The 18,044-nt window shown below is 44.6% G+C and overlaps 1 protein-coding gene across 6 annotated transcripts in view; it reads right to left on the bottom strand.

The window, feature by feature from the left end:
• Positions 1–18,044, bottom strand: part of LARGE1 (LARGE xylosyl- and glucuronyltransferase 1) — a 529,018-nt gene that overhangs the window by 259,136 nt on the left and 251,838 nt on the right. For all 6 annotated transcript variants that reach the window (XM_087448983.1, XM_087448982.1, XM_087448981.1 and 3 more), the window contains one exon: positions 1,724–1,847. In XM_087448983.1, coding sequence (XP_087305109.1) covers positions 1,724–1,847 — 124 coding nt within the window. The remainder of the gene's footprint in view (positions 1–1,723; positions 1,848–18,044) is intronic.

Below are 18,044 nucleotides of genomic sequence, written 5' to 3'. Positions count from 1 at the left end.
TTGATCCCTTCCTGGGCGGCTCGCACTGGCCCACATTTGACAGCTGAGAGCGCCAGGGCTCAGAACCCAAATCAGGTAGTTTCTTCAGTGGCAAGCCAGGATATGAACTGGGGGTTTGTGCAACCACTTTGTGATTTCTTAAAAAGTAGAGGGCACAGGCTCACCAGGGACACAGCACACGGCTGCCAAAAGAAAAGAGAATGACGAAAGAGGAGGCGGAAGCTTCCTTCTGTGCCAGATGCTGCCCCTCCCCTCCCGCTGCTTTTCCCCACAGTCTTGGTGCTGAGACCCTGGGAGACAGAGTGGCTTGCTTTCACCTTAATTAGCACAGCAATTTGCTAAATTTTGTTTTTCCATTTTTAAGAGTGTTAATCAATTTTAGCTCAGAAGAGATTAGAATGGCACACAAATTACCACAACAATCCCCAAATGCGAAATTCTGAACATCTCGATCAACCTCAGAGCCTGAAATATGGGAAAAATCAGAAACTCCGGCCGGCATCTCCGTGATCTATTTGACATGTTATGGCTCTGAAATGAAAAGCTAATGGCTTTATGAGGTTTGGGAGAAGCAATTTGCTAGAATCAGCCTCGCCTAGGTGTTTAGTCCTTTCCAAGGTGATTGGAGACAGCACATCAACGTGTATCTGCAAAGTTACATGTTCCTCTAATAACAGCAATTTGTTAAATCCACAAGCATTTCAGGGTACCAATGATGCTCCAGAAATACAGAAAAGAATAAGATGTGCCCCCTGCCCCTATTAAGAAGGTTCTACCCTAAAGCAGTAGACAGACAAGTGAATAAAAAATGTCTTACTCCTTCCTGGAGAAGCCAGGGAAGGTTTTCAGAGGAGGTGGCAATGCCGCTGAGTTCTGAAGGATGAGTAGGAGTTGTGACAAGGTAAGTGGATGGGCATGTCAGATAGAAGGAATCGCATAAGCAAACACTCAAACATAGAAGAGGGGGCAGAGAGAACCAGAGGTGCTTTCTTAGAGCTAAGAAAGAGGGTGAATTTGCAGGAAGGACAACAGATGAGACAGGAAGAAGAATCAAGAGCTGGAATATGTGGGACTTCTTAATCAGACTGTGAATCTCAATCTTGATGCAGGCAAAGTGGCATTATGAAGGATTTCAAGCACAGGAGTGACAGAACCAAATGGGTCTCATTTGGTAGAAACCCTCTAGCACACCATAATCCTTAATATTTATTCAGCATAGTCTTTTAAAGCACATTCACATATATTCTCTCATTTGAGTCTACTAATTACCCCATGAGGTTGGTATCATAATCACCTTTCCACTGATGAGAAAACAAACCTAGCAAAAGTATAGGTTACTTCCTTTGTGTCTTAAGACAAAAGACAAATTCAAACCTGGGCCCATCGGACTCTGAGTTCAGCATTTACCTCATTGGGTGACGGAATTCTCTAGACAACAGTACCATAGACCACTTTCAGATATGTACCAAGCTACTGGCCCCCAGCCTCTACAGAAAGCCTTGGTGGCCAGAGCTGCACAGACCAACGTGCATTCTGTGCTAAAGAAGTGTTCCCTTTAATGCTTTTGATAAAATCAGATTCAGGCGGCAAACAACCTCCATTATATCCTAGGCATTTCCACTTGGAGCTGAGATTGCTGTCATGGCTGCAGTCTACTGAACCATAAACAAGAAGAGCTTCCATCTTGAGGAGGCCAGGGGCTGCCTCTCTCTCCCGCCTGTACCTTGAGCTCATCTGCGTTGTAGAAGTCTACACGCACGGCGGGCACCATCCAGGTCCGGAAGAGCATCGCCAGGATCTGCTCTGCGATGGAGTCGGCAATGAGGTGGAGGTGCAGAGGGTTCCGCCTGCGGGAATGAGAAGCAGAAGAGTCAGGAGGGAGAATGAAGGCCTTCGAAGTCCAGCCACAAAAGCGCTCTTACCAATTCGTCACACGTGGCCAGTTCCTAACAGCAAGTGTGCAAATAAGTCAGGTGTGTTACCAAACCGGGGCTTACTGGTGAGGATGTCAGAACAGAAAAGAAGAGAAGCATCTCCCCCAAAATCAGCATTTCAGAGGTGACAACCAAGGACCAGAGAGGGTAAAATCGTTCGTGACACAATTCAGGCCAACCACCACACGTCTGCCCTGGTGCTCCTTCATTCTGTAAGAGGTTGAGGAAAACCTCCTCCTCAGGCTACTGCGTTGATCAGATGACATAATACGTGCAATATATAATGCACGTCAATAATAAACATAGCTAGGATAATAATAAACTGCAGATATGCCTCCTTGAGGCACTGCCAGGCACAAAGCAATAGTTCAATCCAGAAGAACTGCTATCATAAATACTATTGTGCTAGTAAAAATAACAACACAAATTGTAATACCACGAATGAGCACCTTTGGGAAATCTAAAGAAGAAAATGACTTGGTCCCTCCGACCTCAAGGAGCTCATATTCTTTAGAGAGACAGGCGATCCACAATTAAATATATACGTGAGGTGGAACATGAGAATGTGAAAATAACAAGAGAACACAAAGTTCTATAGGAGTACAGAAAAAGGGCTAATTCCGACTGGGTCAGAAGGATGTGGACTAGTTGGGGCAGCAGTGCCCTAAAGGATAAATATGACTTTGACAGGAGCCAACGAAGAAGGGATGCAATCCAAGGAGGATCACAAGAGACTGTGGCCAGAGCCCAGGCTGTGCTGAGAGTGTGGTGGGGAGAGGAAGTAGTTAGCAGGGTCTCTAAGGCTAGAGCAGAGAAGGAGAGAGATGAGAGTGCACAGGAAGCAGTGCAACGAACGCCCAGTTAAACAGCCTGGACTTCATCAGCGAGGCGTGGGGGACCAACACGACCTGCCTCTGAGCTCTCAGCCTCCTGTGCTGTCGCTCCCCAGCCCTGTCCTAAGTTCCAGACATACAGACCATCTCTCAGTTTCTCATGCCCCATGCTCTCTCTCCACCTGGGCCTTTGCATATTCGGTTTGCTCGGCAGGAAATCCTCTTGCACGTACTCACTCGACAAATACTTATTGAGTACCTACTACCTGCTAGGGGATGAGCAGGACGCTGGGGACATGGTGGTGAGGAAGACACACCACCCCTGCTCTCATGAATCTCATGGTCTTGCCCTTTCCTTCCTGCTCCCCGACCCTTCACACTCCCCATTCAACACCTGATCCTCTCTTTCCCAGCCTTCAGTTCTGAGGTGTGCCACCGTTTGCTCCTAGAGTCCTTCCTTCCGAGTCCTGCCCGTGACTCGGTCAGGGGCCCTTCCTAAAGGACAATCATCTCAGCACCATGTGCCCATCCTTACGTTGCCATCGCCTGTTTACTTGTCCACATCCCTACTTGACTGTGAGCTCAGGGAGGTCAGGGGTCATGCCAGTTATGTTCAGATGGATAGCCCCAGGATCTAGCTCAGTGCCTGGAAGGTAGTAGGAGTTCAAAAAATGAATTGAATGGATGGTGGGTGGTGGAGAGCGGACAGATAAGGGGAATAAAGGTGGACACATCATTTAGGAGACTAGCTCAGGTGAATGTGAAATGAGAATCTATTTAAGACACTGTCTGGGGAAGGGCAACAAAGAAGCTGAATCTAGAGGGATTTCAGGAGAAGAGATCTTAGGCACGGGAAAAATGAGAGGAAAAAGTAGATGGCACTACGGCTCCTAGTTTGGTGGTGATGTCTCCGGGACAGGGGACACAAGAACAAAGGCACATCGAAGAAAGATTGGGTACACCGAGTTTAGGGTGAGGGTGGCCAAGCCAGGTGGAGCTGGATGGATGAGTCTAGAAATGAAGGAAGTTATCATCCAAGGCCAACCTGCCATACACATAACAGGTGCTCAAGGCTGATAAACTGAATAAATGAGTTGAAGAAGCAATCAGCACTGCAGAATTTCTCCATGGGACCCACTGTCTGAACACTGCAAATTCTCCCATTAAACCATCTATACTCAGGGATAAGAGGCATGTCTGCCCTATAAGAAGCTTCTCGATAAGAAGCTGCCAGGAGGCCTGAGTGATGATTGGTGGCGTGAGGGGGTGATGGTATGTTTGTTTATCGGCCAGTGACTTGCCTGAGGGCTAAGTCAAAAGCAGCTAGTCAAAGTTGCTGGGAGACAGATGGTCCATTTAGCCCTCAGTGTTGGCTTAACCAGCCTCCTTCCCACAGGAGCCACAACGGAGTCTTACGTATCAAGAATGGATAAAGGTAAGCCTGTATAATAATCAACTTGCATTTTTATCCACAATAGAAGGACGCTATAATTTTAATAATTTTATTTATTTATTTTTTTCTCCCCAAAGCCCCAGTAGACAGTTGTATGTCATAGCTGCACATCCTTCCAGTTGCTGTATGTGGGACACGGCCTCAGCATGGCTGGACAAGCGGTGCGTCGGGTGCGCGCCTGGGATCCGAACCCGGGCCACCAGCAGCGGAGCGCGCGCACTTAACCGCTAAGCCACGGGGCCGGCCCAGGACGCTGTAATTTTAGACACGGAGTGACAACAGCAAACAGATCAGGCTCCTTATATGTGCTCCAACACATCATGCTTTCCACACATCTGCATCTTTGCTTGTGCTGTTCCCTCTCCACGGAATACTCTGCCCCTACTTGGAGGTCCCGTGAGCTCCTGTTCATCCTTCAAACCTCCCTTTGTAAGTCGTCTCCTCCTGGAAACCTTCTTTGAGCCCGCCCTCGTCCCTGTTCCTGCTAACTCGGCATCTCATATGAAAAGCGAATCGACCATTTACAGCATGCCGTTATGATACATATTCAAACACCTGACTCCTTGTCTCCAGGGTGAGGCCCCCGAGGACAGGAAGCATCTTTTCATCTCCATCCCCAGTGCCCAGCAAAAAGGCTGGTACATCACGGGTGCTGAACAAACACCTGTGCAACAGGACAAGAAAGCCACGCCCCTCCTCCTATGTCACCGTTAACATTACCATGAGAAGGGAAAAAGAGTCGATGGCACACTGTGCACCAATGGTTCAGAGTTGGGGCTCTGCTCCAGAACATCTGGCTTGGAACCCTGGCTGCATTAACTACTGAGTGACCGTAAGCAAGTCACTTCATCTCTCTAGGCCTCAATTTTTTCATCTTCAAAACAGGAACAATAACGGTAAGTAAGCAATGTTACATTGGGTAATCGTGAGGATTAAGTGATATAATACATATAAAGTGCTGAGTAAAGTGCCTGGTGTGTGGTAAGATTTCAATATATGTTAACTATTGGTGTGGTCTGTGTGTTTGTGCCCCCCACTCCCCCCAAATTCATATATTGAATCCTAACCCCTAAGGTGATGGTATCAGGAGGTGGGGCCTTTGGGAGGTGATAGGTCATGAGGGCAGAGTCCTCCTGAAAGGGCTTCATGCCCTCATAAAAGGGGCTCCAGAGAGACCCCCTCACTCCTCCCACCACATGAGGACATGGTGACAAGTAGGCAGTCTGCAACCAGCAAGCAGCCCCCACCAGAAGCAGACCATGCTGGTGCCGTGATCTTTGACGGCCAGCCTCCAGAACCATGAGAAATACATTTCTGTTGTTGATGAGCCACCCAGTCTGTGGTATCTTGTTATAGAAGTCCGAAATGACTACAACAACTATTATCAACATCTTATGAAACTGTTATTTTCTCTACTGCTTTTGCACCACTTTTCAAATACAGTATTTTCAATTAGTTCTTCCATCCAAAGACAAAAAAATGAGCTGAATGATCAACATCCAACCAAGAGCTATCAAGCAGCAAGTACATGTGAGCATTACAGGGATTAAGGCAATGAATGAGCTCAGAGTCCTCTCTTCAGGCAAATAACCATACAAACGTTAGAACGTGGGTGTGCCATAACACTGGGATGCCACACACAACTGCAAAGTTTGGGAATGGCATACCTCCCAGGGAGCCATTTGAATAGACTGACAAAGACAGTAAGTGAGGGGTACCCTTAAAGTTGGATGATGCACAGCCTGCACAACAGTACAGGATGGCTCTGCAACGAGGAGCACAAAAGCTACAGGGGTGTGAGGGTGGAAGAGACCACTTCTTGTTAGTGGAGAATCTAGAAGTTTCCACGGACCATGTGGCAATTAAACTGAACCTTTGGATGGGAAAAGATGGAGGATGGAAGAAGGCATTGTGCAGGATACAAGAGAATAAGGAATGAAACAGGTGGGAAAGTACACAGCATGTCTGTGAAAAAACAATAGTCTTATTTGGGTGGATCATATAACATTTACTGGACACCTACTGTATTTCAGGAGTAGGGAGGATAAAAAGAAAAAGAGAGAGAAAGTCAACGGCAGGTTGGCCAGAGTATGTGAATTCCTAAAAACTGTGAATTTCATTCTCTAAGAGAAAGAGAGCCAGACAAGGTTTGGAGGCTCGGCAGGCAGCAGATCAAAGTTGCAATTCAGAAGGTTAATCTGGTTACAAAGGAGAAGATGGACCAGCGTGGGTGAGAGAACAGGCTCTTCGAGGAGGATGTGGAAAGCATTCCTGTGAGGCATTCCCCCTGCTTGTGGTTCCTCTGGTCCATTTAAAGTCTCTCTCCAGGAGGAAGAGTAAATCCGGAAAGAATGCCAGCTCACCTTTAGGGCAAGACCAGGTGTTCGCATTGTCAAAGGGGTGAGTGTGCCTCATTTGCTTTCCTTACTAGAAGACTATGAAAATGCTTAATCAGAGGACACACAAGGGCCACCAGCCCAGGTGACCACTGAGTCCCTGACGGTTTGCTGACACTGTCGCAGCAATCAAATGCAGGCTAACCAGCAGTGGCTCGGGCATCATTCTCCTGAGACAGAATCCCCAGTGGGGTTCTGCTAATGCCATGCCTTCAGTACCATCACGAGAACGTGGGTCTTGTCGCCTGCACCTCTCAATGGCCACAGGGAAAGCACCTGAAAACATCGCCTGGACCACTTTTCTTGGAGCCTCTGTGTAAGCCAGAATGTGTCTCTTGAGCTTAAACTTGTAAATCCAACTACAAACCAAATGGTCCCACGTTCATATCCCACAGGCCACTAGGAACAAAAACGGCCCCAATTACAACCGTCCTAACATACCAGGTGACTAATTATTTGTGGAGTGTCTGTTTAGCACCTGTCTCTCCTCAAGACCGTAAGCTCCACGGGGACAGAGACTTGGTGTGTCTTTCACTGGTGCAGCCTAGCCCCCGGCACAATGCCTGGCATATTAAGCAGGGGCCCATTTTGTCCTCTCTCGGCCCCTTACACATGCCTGTCCTCCTGAATTCCCTGCCTCGGTTAGAGGTGCACCACTTCTCCATCCTCACAAGCCAGAAATGGGAGCATCATCCAGGCTCCTCCCCTGCCATGTCCCATATACCCAATCAACGGTAAGTCCTGAGAGGCAGCTTAGCCTAATGGTTAGGAGTTGGGTCCCTGAAGCCAAACTGTCTGGCTTCTTATCTTGGTCTGTCACAAACTAACAATGTGACCATGGTCAAGCTTCTTAATCTCTGAGTCTCAGTTCCCTGATCTGTAAAATGGAGTTTATAGGGGCCGGCCCAGGGGCGCAAGCCGTTAAGTGCACGCGCTCCGCTGCAGCGGTCCGGGGTTCGCTGGTTTGGATCCCGGGTGCGCACTGACGCACCGCTTGGCAAGCCATGCTGTGGCGGCGTCCCATATAAAGTGGAGGAAGATGGGCATGGATGTTAGCCCAGGGCCAGTCTTCCTCAGAAAAAAAAGAGGATTGGCAGATGTTAGCACAGGGCTGATCTCCTCATACACACAAAAAAAGGAGTTTATAATAATAGCTCCTACCTCATAGTTATTGTTGGATGGAATGAAACACTTAAGAACAGTGACTTGCAGGCAGTAAGGACTTCATAAATGTTAACTATTATTACCCTATCTGACCTTCAGTGATATGTCATGAATCTATTCCTCTCCCTGTCTCTGAGCTTGCTCCCTCCAATCCTCCATCCTCTAAGGCCTGCGCTGTCACCAAAACGACCACAGTCCTCTGCTCACTGTACAATGTATAAAGTCCAGCCTCCCGCATGGAGCTATGAGGACCTGGATGATCTTACCCCGTCCACCTCTCCAGGCTCACGTCTGCCCACTCCCTCCTTGAACCCTGCCCTCCAGCCATTCTCTTCCCCAGGCCTGTGTGTGATCAGCTCCTGCTCCTCCTTCAGGAGTAAACTCCAGTGTCACCTCCTCAGAGAGGACCTCCATGGTCACTCCATCCCAAGTGCCCCTGTCCCTCCTCCATCACTCCCTGCACCAGTGCCCTGTTTGGCTTCTTCTTAGTACTTATTAGAGCTGGAAATCTCCAGATTCATCTGCAGGTCTATCTCCGACCCTCCACTAGAATGTGAGCTGTCTAGGGCAGAGATGCTCTGGTTTCACAAAGGATCTACTCTCTTGTTTACTCTCATCAACCCCAGTGCTTAGAAAGTGCCTGGTCACGGTGCAGTTCCAGGATTAGCCAAGTTCTCCTGCAGGCCTCTCTTCATGCTGTCGTCTCTTCCTCAACCACCCACACGTTGCCTTGCTAGCTGCTTCCAGCCTTCTGTTCTCAATTTAGACCCCATGGCTCTGAGAAAGCCATTCCCCTGGGCCAGATTTCCTTCTTAGTACCTCCCACTGAATTCAGGGCTCAAAACTTAGATGTCTGCAACAATCTACTGACTATTCACTTCTCTGTTCCCTGCCAGATGGAGTCTTGGCACCGGGAGCTGCATTTTGTTAATATCTGATCCCCAGATTTATAACAGTACCTTGTAGATATAACTATTCAGTAACTGTTTATTAAAAGAATCAATAAATGGACAAATGAATAATTCCCAAAGAGATCCAAATGCCGTCACGGTTTGACACAATTACCTGGAAGTTAGGTGTAGAGGCACTTTGAAGAAAATATAGGAGTAAATCTTTTAACACTGGGTTAGGCAATGGTTTCTTAGATATGACAGCTAAAGCACAAACAATGAAAGAAAAAATAGATAAACTGGTCTTCATCAAAATTAAAAACTTTTGTGCTTCAAAGGACACCATCAAGAAAGTGAACAAGATAACCCCAGAATGGAAGAAAATATATGCAAAGCATATGTCTGATAAGGGGCTTGTAGCCATACTATATAAAGATCTTTACAACTCAAACAACGCAAAGACAAGTAAACAGATTAAAAACTAAGCAAAGGATTTGAACAGCCATTTCTCAAAGAAGATATACAAATGGCCAATAAGCACTAGAAAAGATGCTCAACGTCTTTATTATTAGTCACTAGGGAAATGCAAATCGAAACCATGAGACACGACTTCATGCCCACTAAAATGGCTAAAATAAAAAAAAAAAAAGATAGACAGGGCCAGCCCTGTGGCCTAGTGGTTAAGTTCGGCATGCTCCACTTTGGCAGCCTGGGTTTGGTTCCCATGTGCAGACCTACACCACTCATTGGTGGCCATGCTGTGGTGGCAACCCACATACAAAATAGAAGAAGATTGACACAGATGTTAGCTCAGAGTGAATCTTCCTCAGCAAAAAAAAAAAAAAAAAAAGGGGGGGGGCTGGCCCGGTGGCACAGCAGTTAAGTGCATGCACTCTGCTTCAGTGGCCCAGGGTTCGCAGGTTTGGATCCCGGGCATGCACCAACACACCGCTTGTCAAGCCATGTTTTGGCAGTGTCCCATGTAATGTAGAGGAAGACGGGCCCAGATGTTAGCCCAGGGCCAATCTTCCTCAACAAAAAGAGAAGGATTGGCATTGGATGTTAGCTCAGGGCTGATCTTCCTCACAAAAAAAAAGAAAAAAGATAGACAATAACACCTGTTGGTGAGGATGTGGAGATACTTGAACCCTCATTTGTTACTTGTGGAATTGTAAAATTACTGTAGCTGCTTTGGAAAACTGTTTGGCAGTTTCTCAAAAAATGAAGCATAGAGTGACTATTGCTGAGTTACTCAGCAATTCCACTCCTAGTTACACACACAAAAATATATGAGAACATATGTCCACACCAAAGTTTGTACAAACACTTTCATAGTAGCATTATTCACAATAGTCAAGAAGTAGTAACAACCCAAGTGGCTACCAATTGATGAACAGATGAACAAAACATGGAATATCTGTACAATGAAATATTACTGGGCATTAAAAAGGAATAAAGTACTGACATATGATACAACGTGGATGAACCTTGAAAATATTATCCTATGTGAAAGATGCCAGTCACAAAAGACTAAATAGTAAATGATTCCATTTACAGTCATGCGCTACATAACGACATTTCAGTCAATGACAAACTGCATATGCAACAGTGATTCCATGAGTGCCATATAGCCTAGAGGTATAGTAGGCTATACCATCTACTTGTTTGTGTAAGTACACTCAATGATGTTTGCGCAATGACGAAATAGCCTAATAACACATTTCTCAGAATGTATCGCTGTTGTTAAGTGATGCATGACTGTATGTGAAATGTCCAGAATACACAAATTCATAGAAACAGAAAGATTAGTGGTTTCCAGAGGATCAGGGAAGGGGGAAATGGGGAGTGACTGCTAACGGATACAGGGGTTTCTTCTTGAGATGATGAAAATGGTCTAATATTAGATACTGGTGATAGCTGCAGAACTCTGTGAATATACTAAAAACCAGCAAATTGTACACTTTTAAAGAGTGAATTTTATGGTATGTGAATTACATCCTAATACTTACTCATTTGCCCGAGATGGGGAGGGACGGTCTGACTTTTATGTTTGGGAGAGGGAATTAGGCCTGGTCTCCTTCACTGTTTCTGGGCTTCTTTCTTGTTTTGTACAGTAAATGGTTTGCCTATGCAGGAAAGGCCTGCAGTTGTCCAGGCTGGCCTCTGACCAGAAAGTAAACGCAATTCATGGGAACAAAAAAGAGAGCTTGATTGTACGCACTTCTAAAAGAACATCCTGGGCCGGCCCCGTGGCTTAGCGGTTAAGTGCGCGTGCTCCGCTACTGGTGGCCCGGGTTCGGATCCCGGGTGCACACCGATGCACCACTTCTCCGGCCATGCTGAGGCCGCGTCCCACATACAGCAACTAGAACGATGTGCAACTATGACATACAACTATCTACTGGAGCTTTGGGGGGAAAAAAAATAATTAAAAGAACATCCAACGATTCAGGACTACCGGCAATAAAGGTGAGATTTCATCCATTTCATCCATGTGTGATTTCTCTTATTTTGCATTCAGGAAGGTAAGAAATAGTTTTAATGACAGGCCCCGCAAATTCTAAAATCAGCCAAAGGTTAGGAGCCTCCACCCTATTCTCTTTTGTTCAGAAATTAGCAGGGAAATTACCAAGAGGTAGACAGATGTTCAGGACATATCTATATCAAAGTGAATGTCACCAACTCAAGAGAGCAAGAACTCATTCAGAAGAATCACAAAAGGAATAATTTTCTCAATATATGATTCAATGGTATTTAATTTTATATCTTTACAACATCTAAAATAGTCTTTTATACCAGTCACGAGCTATATATGCATTTTGGGAACACTGCTTTCAGTCCATGAGAAAAGGCTTCTACCCGAACAAGCCAGTCTGGGTCCACATCTTAATATAACAGGTCCCACATAGCTTGCCTGGTTTCTAACAACACAGACATTAGATGCCTTCTATATTCAGACCAGATCACACTTTTACAGCAAAGAAGAAGCCAGTGTGTACGCTTCTTCTTCAGCAGAGCCTGCGGACTTAGCTCATAATGAGCAACGCTCCTGCTGCCTCTGGTTTCCTTAACTGCTCCCCTGTTCCAGGTTGGGATGCAATAAATATGGTAATACAAAGAGGCAAAGATGATTAAACCCCAGCTTTATCCCAGCCCTTCCTTTCTTATTTTGTCAGGAATGTGCCACAGCCCCTACAAGGCAATCCAGAGTCTGTTTTTATTAAAATATACAGGGACATCTGAGGCGAAATAATCCTTAATTATTACGTTTACAACGGAATTGCAATTTTAGAAAAAGAAAGAGCCTGTGACAGCAACTCGAATGCTCAGTAAATCTGTTACATTTAGAGATTTAATAGAACTCATCGCAGAAAAACACCGCAGCCAGCATGAGGGTTTTTCAGTGTGAGTTCTTGGTTTAGGGAGGACAAGTGGCCTTGATGATGTGGAAAAATTCAAGGCCAAGTCAGTATCACGTCAGAAAAGCTCTCCAAGGGAGAAGAACAGAGCAACTTTCCAGAAAAATCAAGAGGCCTCGTGGTGTAGGTAAAAGCAGCATGGATTCTAGGGGTTGGCAGAGCCAAGGCTGGAATCCCACACGCATCACTTACTCACCTGTGACCTTGAACAAGCGATTTGACCTCTCTGAGCCTCAGTTTACTCATCCATTTGCAGGGATAATGGCATCTACTGTACTGGGTTGGGATGAAAGTCAAATACAATGGCCCGTGTGATGCTTAGCATCTGAACTATACGAATCAGTTCTCTTTGGGTTCACATATACGTGCATGACCAAATAGCACAGATCTCTTACCTGTTCACAGATACTACATGTCAATGCTATTTCTTCTTTCCCCCCCCAGCTTTGACGTATAATTGACCAATAAAAATTGTATATATTTAAGGTGTATATTAAATATATTGTAAACATTTAAGGTGATGCTTTATACAGGTATACACTGTGAAATAATCACCACAATCAAGCTCATTAACATATCCATCACCTCGTATAGTTACCATTTTTTTCTTTTCTTTTTTCCATGCTATTTTCTTAACTCTTACTAGAACACTAATATCCAGGCCTTTATAACCACTATTTACACTCAGCACCTCACAAACACATACTTGGGGGGGATGAAGTTAATTACAGACATCACAGTAATGATAACAATGTCTACATGGTCACCCAAAATGATGATTAAAAATAAAAATAAGAACAATGATACTCAAAATGGTAACTTTTTTCTTCCAGTTAAGAGCTCAAACTCTAAAGCTAGATTGACCGGATTCAAACCCAGCCCTACCCATCCCCTCTGTGACCCTGAGCCATGACCTAACATATTGGTCCTCAGTTTCATTGTCTGTAAAATGGGGATAATAACAGTACCCACCTCATGGGGTCACATGAGCATTAAATGCATTAATATCTGAAAAAACGTAGAACAGAGCCTGATGCTGAGTGAGAATTGCATTCGTATGTGTAAAATAAATAAAATACGGAAATGTTTCACATAGGTTCTCTCTCTTGATATTCAAAACAGGGCTTTATGAGAGGTTGGGGAACAAGCCAAAGCTCTAAGAAGTACGTGACATGACACTGACTTGTTCTTGCTCAGGGTCACCCAGCTTATAGATGGCAAGACCAGAATCAGACCCTGCTCCTGTTTCTCTGTTTTATTTAAGTCCTAGGTTCTTTCCTTCACAATCAGGAAACTGCTTCTCTAATAAGTTTAAGCCTGAATAAGCAATAAGACAATTCAAGGTAGTTACTGGTCACGACTATGCTGTTTTATCCTCCACATTCTTCAGGGGCACAAGCGAAGTTAAAAAAAAAAAAAAACCAAAACAACAGCTGCTTGATATGCAAAGTCAGGGCAACCACCCAGCTTCTTCCTGCCAACAGGGCTGCAGAGTGCGAGAGGGAGTAGATCATCCTCAGGAACAAACATTACATTGTTACAAGCTGGTCTACCTTCCTGCCCAGGAGGCGAACACTTAGTTACTAAATAAATACATTTTTTCTCTGCTCACTAAAAGCTCAGTTTCCTTGAAGAGCAGCCATAGTTCCCAGTTTATTTGCAATTAGGATCGGAGTTACAGGCATTCCCCAAACTTTTCTTTCTATATCCTTCCATCTAGGAGACACAGACACATATTGTGTTATTTTCCACTAGACAAACCTTCGCTCACATATATTTTGTATTTATTTTTTCTCATCCACCTTTTTTCTCCACCATAGAGGTTGCATAAGGAGATGACCAAAAAGATATGCAAAGAGAAAACAAAGACATGATCACTTTTATTTCTGCTGCCCCAAACACAACATTTAAAAAGGCCATTTTTTAATGTATTTTTTGTCTTTCACCTCCACTGTATTTCGACCACGTATGTGCGTATCTGCATGCATGCAACACACACATGCCTGTGTTTATACAGTAGAATGATATCATGCATACTTTTTGAATTGCATTGTCACTTACTTTATATCATAAAACAGCATTTGTCCATGTTATGACATACTTTTTTAAACCAACTGAGAATATGGTTTACCATAAGAGGATGTTCCATTATTTAGTCTGTTTTAAGTCTTATTCAGATTTTTATGATTATAATTAATGTTTCGTAAAAGCTTTTTCTGTAGTTAGGACTATCCTTTTAAGATAGAGTCCTTAAATTAGTTATACAGGGTCAACGTCTTATGCATAATACTATGAACATTCTTTCCAAAAGATTATAGCAATTTCCAGTCCCGGCATCAGTGTATATGAGCCTTCATATCACTCTTTTACTATCTTTTAACATATAGTGCACCCACTGCCACCAGGCACACTGCAGAAGTAAAATTGATTTGATGTAACAAAGCAAGCCTTAAATAAAAATTTGCCGAAAATCTTGTCTGGAAAATAAATCTAATTACTGTAATTAACAGTGAAAGCCAAAAGAAGCATCCTGCACCACTATTATTATATTATTAATAACATTAGGAAGGTACTTCATTTGTCAAAGTATTTTATAATCATGTATTAGTTAATCCCCACAACGTGCTCTGGAAGCAATGAAGCTATTTATAGCTGGACTTTCTGAGCCGAAAGTCTTTCAAAAGTCTTTTGTCTTCATATCTCAACTCATTATCACCAGCACATCAATTCACATAATCATTCTCATTTATAGAATTTCAGGGATGGGAGGGACTTAAGTGGTTATTTGGTCCAAGATGATCAAGTAGTCATTGACGTGGGGTAGAGAATATTCGTAACACATACTAAGAATTTGCTTTCTTCTCAAATTCCCATGCCTCCATGAAAGTACGGCATGCCATCAGCAGCCTATAATAAAACTACTGCTATTTTTTGTGTGTGTGTGAGGAAGATCTGCCCTGAGCTAACATCTGCCAATCCTCCTCTGTTTACTTGCTGAGGAAGACTGGGCCTGGGCTAACATCCATGCCCATCTTCCTCCGCTTTATATGGGATGCCACCACAGCATGGCTTGCCAAGCAGTGCGTCGGTGCGCGCCCGGGACCCGAACTGGCGAACCCTAGGCCGCTGCAGTGGAGCATGCGCACTTCACCCCTCGCGCCACTGGGCCGGCCCCAAAACTACTGCTATTTTTAAATTTAACATCTTTGTGCTACACAGTTACTGCAGGAGTAAAAGTTTATACTCAATAGGATTCTTACCATTTCAATAACTATTAGAATCATTTGATTTGTAGCTAAAGCAATAGCAATATTCACACCCAACAACATCAGAAGTTTTTATGACCTTAAAATTTGCCATAATTGAGAAATAGCATAATTGACTATCCGTAATCATGCAAGTACTCTTCTCTAAAAAGGGGGCTTTTTTTTCAATCAGAGAAGGACCCAAGTTCTTCTTGGAAATAAATACATAAAAGGCTGAGAACCATTCATCCAATTTAATGCTTAGCCTACAGAATGCCTGGTTTCAAGCTGTAGATGAAGGCTGCAGAACCACAAAAAGTCTCAATACTTGCCCAAGAGCCATGGTGGTGTGGAAAGAGCATCTCGCCTCAAGGCAGAAGAGTGGCGTAGAGCCCCACTTCGTCATTCTTTATTTGGCATTCCCATTTCCGCCTCAGATGTACTACTAAAGCTGCAACACCAACTGGACAGAGCAATGAGGAGGAACTGAGAGCCCGCAGCACTAACTGTTATATATTCGTGGGTTGCTCACTTCTCCCAACCTCCCTCCCCACCCCAGGAGGGCAGTGAATCAGATGTCTTGCTAATCCGCTAGCTGACTGCAGGCACGTAAAGGCACTCAGCAAAAGACCTTCCCAAGTGAGTTCAGTACAAACAGCCAAGCTAATAAATAAATGTTGTTTTCAACCAAACAAGTTTTGGGGTGAACTGATTCATAGCAAAAGCTAATTGAGGGCCGGCCCCATGGCTTAGCGGTTAAGTGCGCGCGCTCCGCTACCGGCGGCCCGGGTTCAGATCCCAGGTGCGCACCAATGCACCGCTTCTCCGGCCATGCTGAGGCCACGTCCCACATACAGCAACTAGAAGGATGTGCAGCTGTGACATACAACTATCTACTGGGGCTTTGGGGGAAAAACAAAACAAACAAACAAACAAAAAAAAGCTAATTGATATAAGAACTAGAGTCTAAAGAGTTAAAATTATCTGCTGAAAATCACTCAGCTATATAGTGGCATAAACGTGAAGCTGAACTAGGTCTGAGGTAGATACATTAGTTAACTGGTTGAATAAATATATATTCAGGTTATTTATTAACAAAGTCCCCCCGATTCACTTGTTAAACAAGTAAACATTTACTGAGCGTATAATACATGTTAAGTACTTTGCTAAGATACCATAAATACAGAAAAATAAGGCATGGTTTCTGTCCCCAGAAGTCCCACATTCTACTACAGAAGACATAACATGAATAGATAAACGAAATACAATGTAATAAATATAATGATGGAAAGACACACAGGGTATTATGGGCTGGTAGAAGGGAAGCCCCAACCCAGATGGACAGGTACAGGTGGGCTTCCTGCTAGAAATGACGCCTAGGTGAAGTCTTAAAGGATAAGAAGAGTTTGCCATGTTAGGGTGGGGGAAGAGGAAGGAAGAGGGGAGACACGGGCAGACAGAGCAGCTTGATGAGAACAACAGGCGGGGAAACCTCGGAGCAGGTGGACCTATAAGCAGGTCAGTGTTGCCGCAGCGTGATGTGACAGTAAGGAGACGAGAGACACAACATTGCTGAGAACAACATCAGATCCTGGACAGTCTGTGTGTCACGGCAAAGCGGTACCATTGTCTCCACTTGACAAGGAGAAGCCAAAGAAAGGTTTTAAGAAATCAGATTTGGGGAGCCGGCCCGGTGGCACAAGCAGTTAAGTGCGTGCGCTCTGCTGCGGTGGCCCGGGGTTCGCAGGTTCGGATCCTGGGCGCACACCGACGCATCGCTTGTCAGGCCATGCAGTGGCAGCGTCCCATATAAAGTGGAGGAAGATGGGCATGGGTGTTAGCCCAGGGCCAGTCTTCCTCAGCAAAAAGAGGAGGATTGGCAGATGTTAGCTCAGGGCCAATCTTCCTCACCAAAAAAAAAAAGAAAGAAAGAAAGAAAGAAATCAGATCTGCCTGTGTCAAATATCATCCTGGCATTAGAGAAGATGGATCTGGGGAGACAAGAAGGACTGGAATTGAAAAATATTTAACAGGGAGAACCTCGAGGTGAGGTTGATAATAAACAGGCTGGTTGGGGGACTGAGAGAGAAGGTGGAACCAAAGATGGATGTCAGTTTCTTACAGGGTTGGCAGGTCTCAAGTGTCCACCATTTCTCCCATCTCTGTTGAAGCCAGTGAAAGGTGGATTCAGGGATAAAACTTCACACTGATCTCTGTTCAGTTGAACTCTGAGAGCTTTTCCTGACTGTTCCTAGTACTGAGAAACTTCTGGGTCCTGACTAGGTCAACTGACACATTTCTATACTGTTGGCTATAGCTGTGGATAAGATCCATCCAAACCCTTGGTGAGAATTTAGAACAGAGCCAAGGGTACTAGCTGGAACTGAAGACTCAATTCTGGATATACCTCGAGTACATCTAGACATCAATCAATCAAAACAGCGAAGAAACAGAAGAAAAGTCCTGTGAAAAAGGAGAAGCAAACGGTAGGAGTTGAACTTGGAGAAGAGATGACTCAGGAGAGACAGTATCACTTCCGGATGGAGGAGAAATCTACCCTCTGTACGACTGGTTCCACGGGAATCCACTAGGCCAACGGGTATCATCGATAGGTTGGAAAATTTCAGTATAATATAAGGCAGGACTTTCTAATGGTCAGAAATGCCTAGAGGTTGGACAGGCTACATTAAAATAAACAAATTGTATTAGT

The sequence above is a fragment of the Ceratotherium simum genome, chromosome 25 (genome assembly GCF_057802395.1).
Source record: "Ceratotherium simum simum isolate JZ-2026a chromosome 25, ASM5780239v1, whole genome shotgun sequence".
NCBI classification, from domain to species: Eukaryota; Metazoa; Chordata; class Mammalia; order Perissodactyla; family Rhinocerotidae; genus Ceratotherium; species Ceratotherium simum.
The sequence above is the reverse complement of the archived record's forward strand: the minus strand, read 5'-3'. Positions and strand labels throughout refer to the sequence as shown.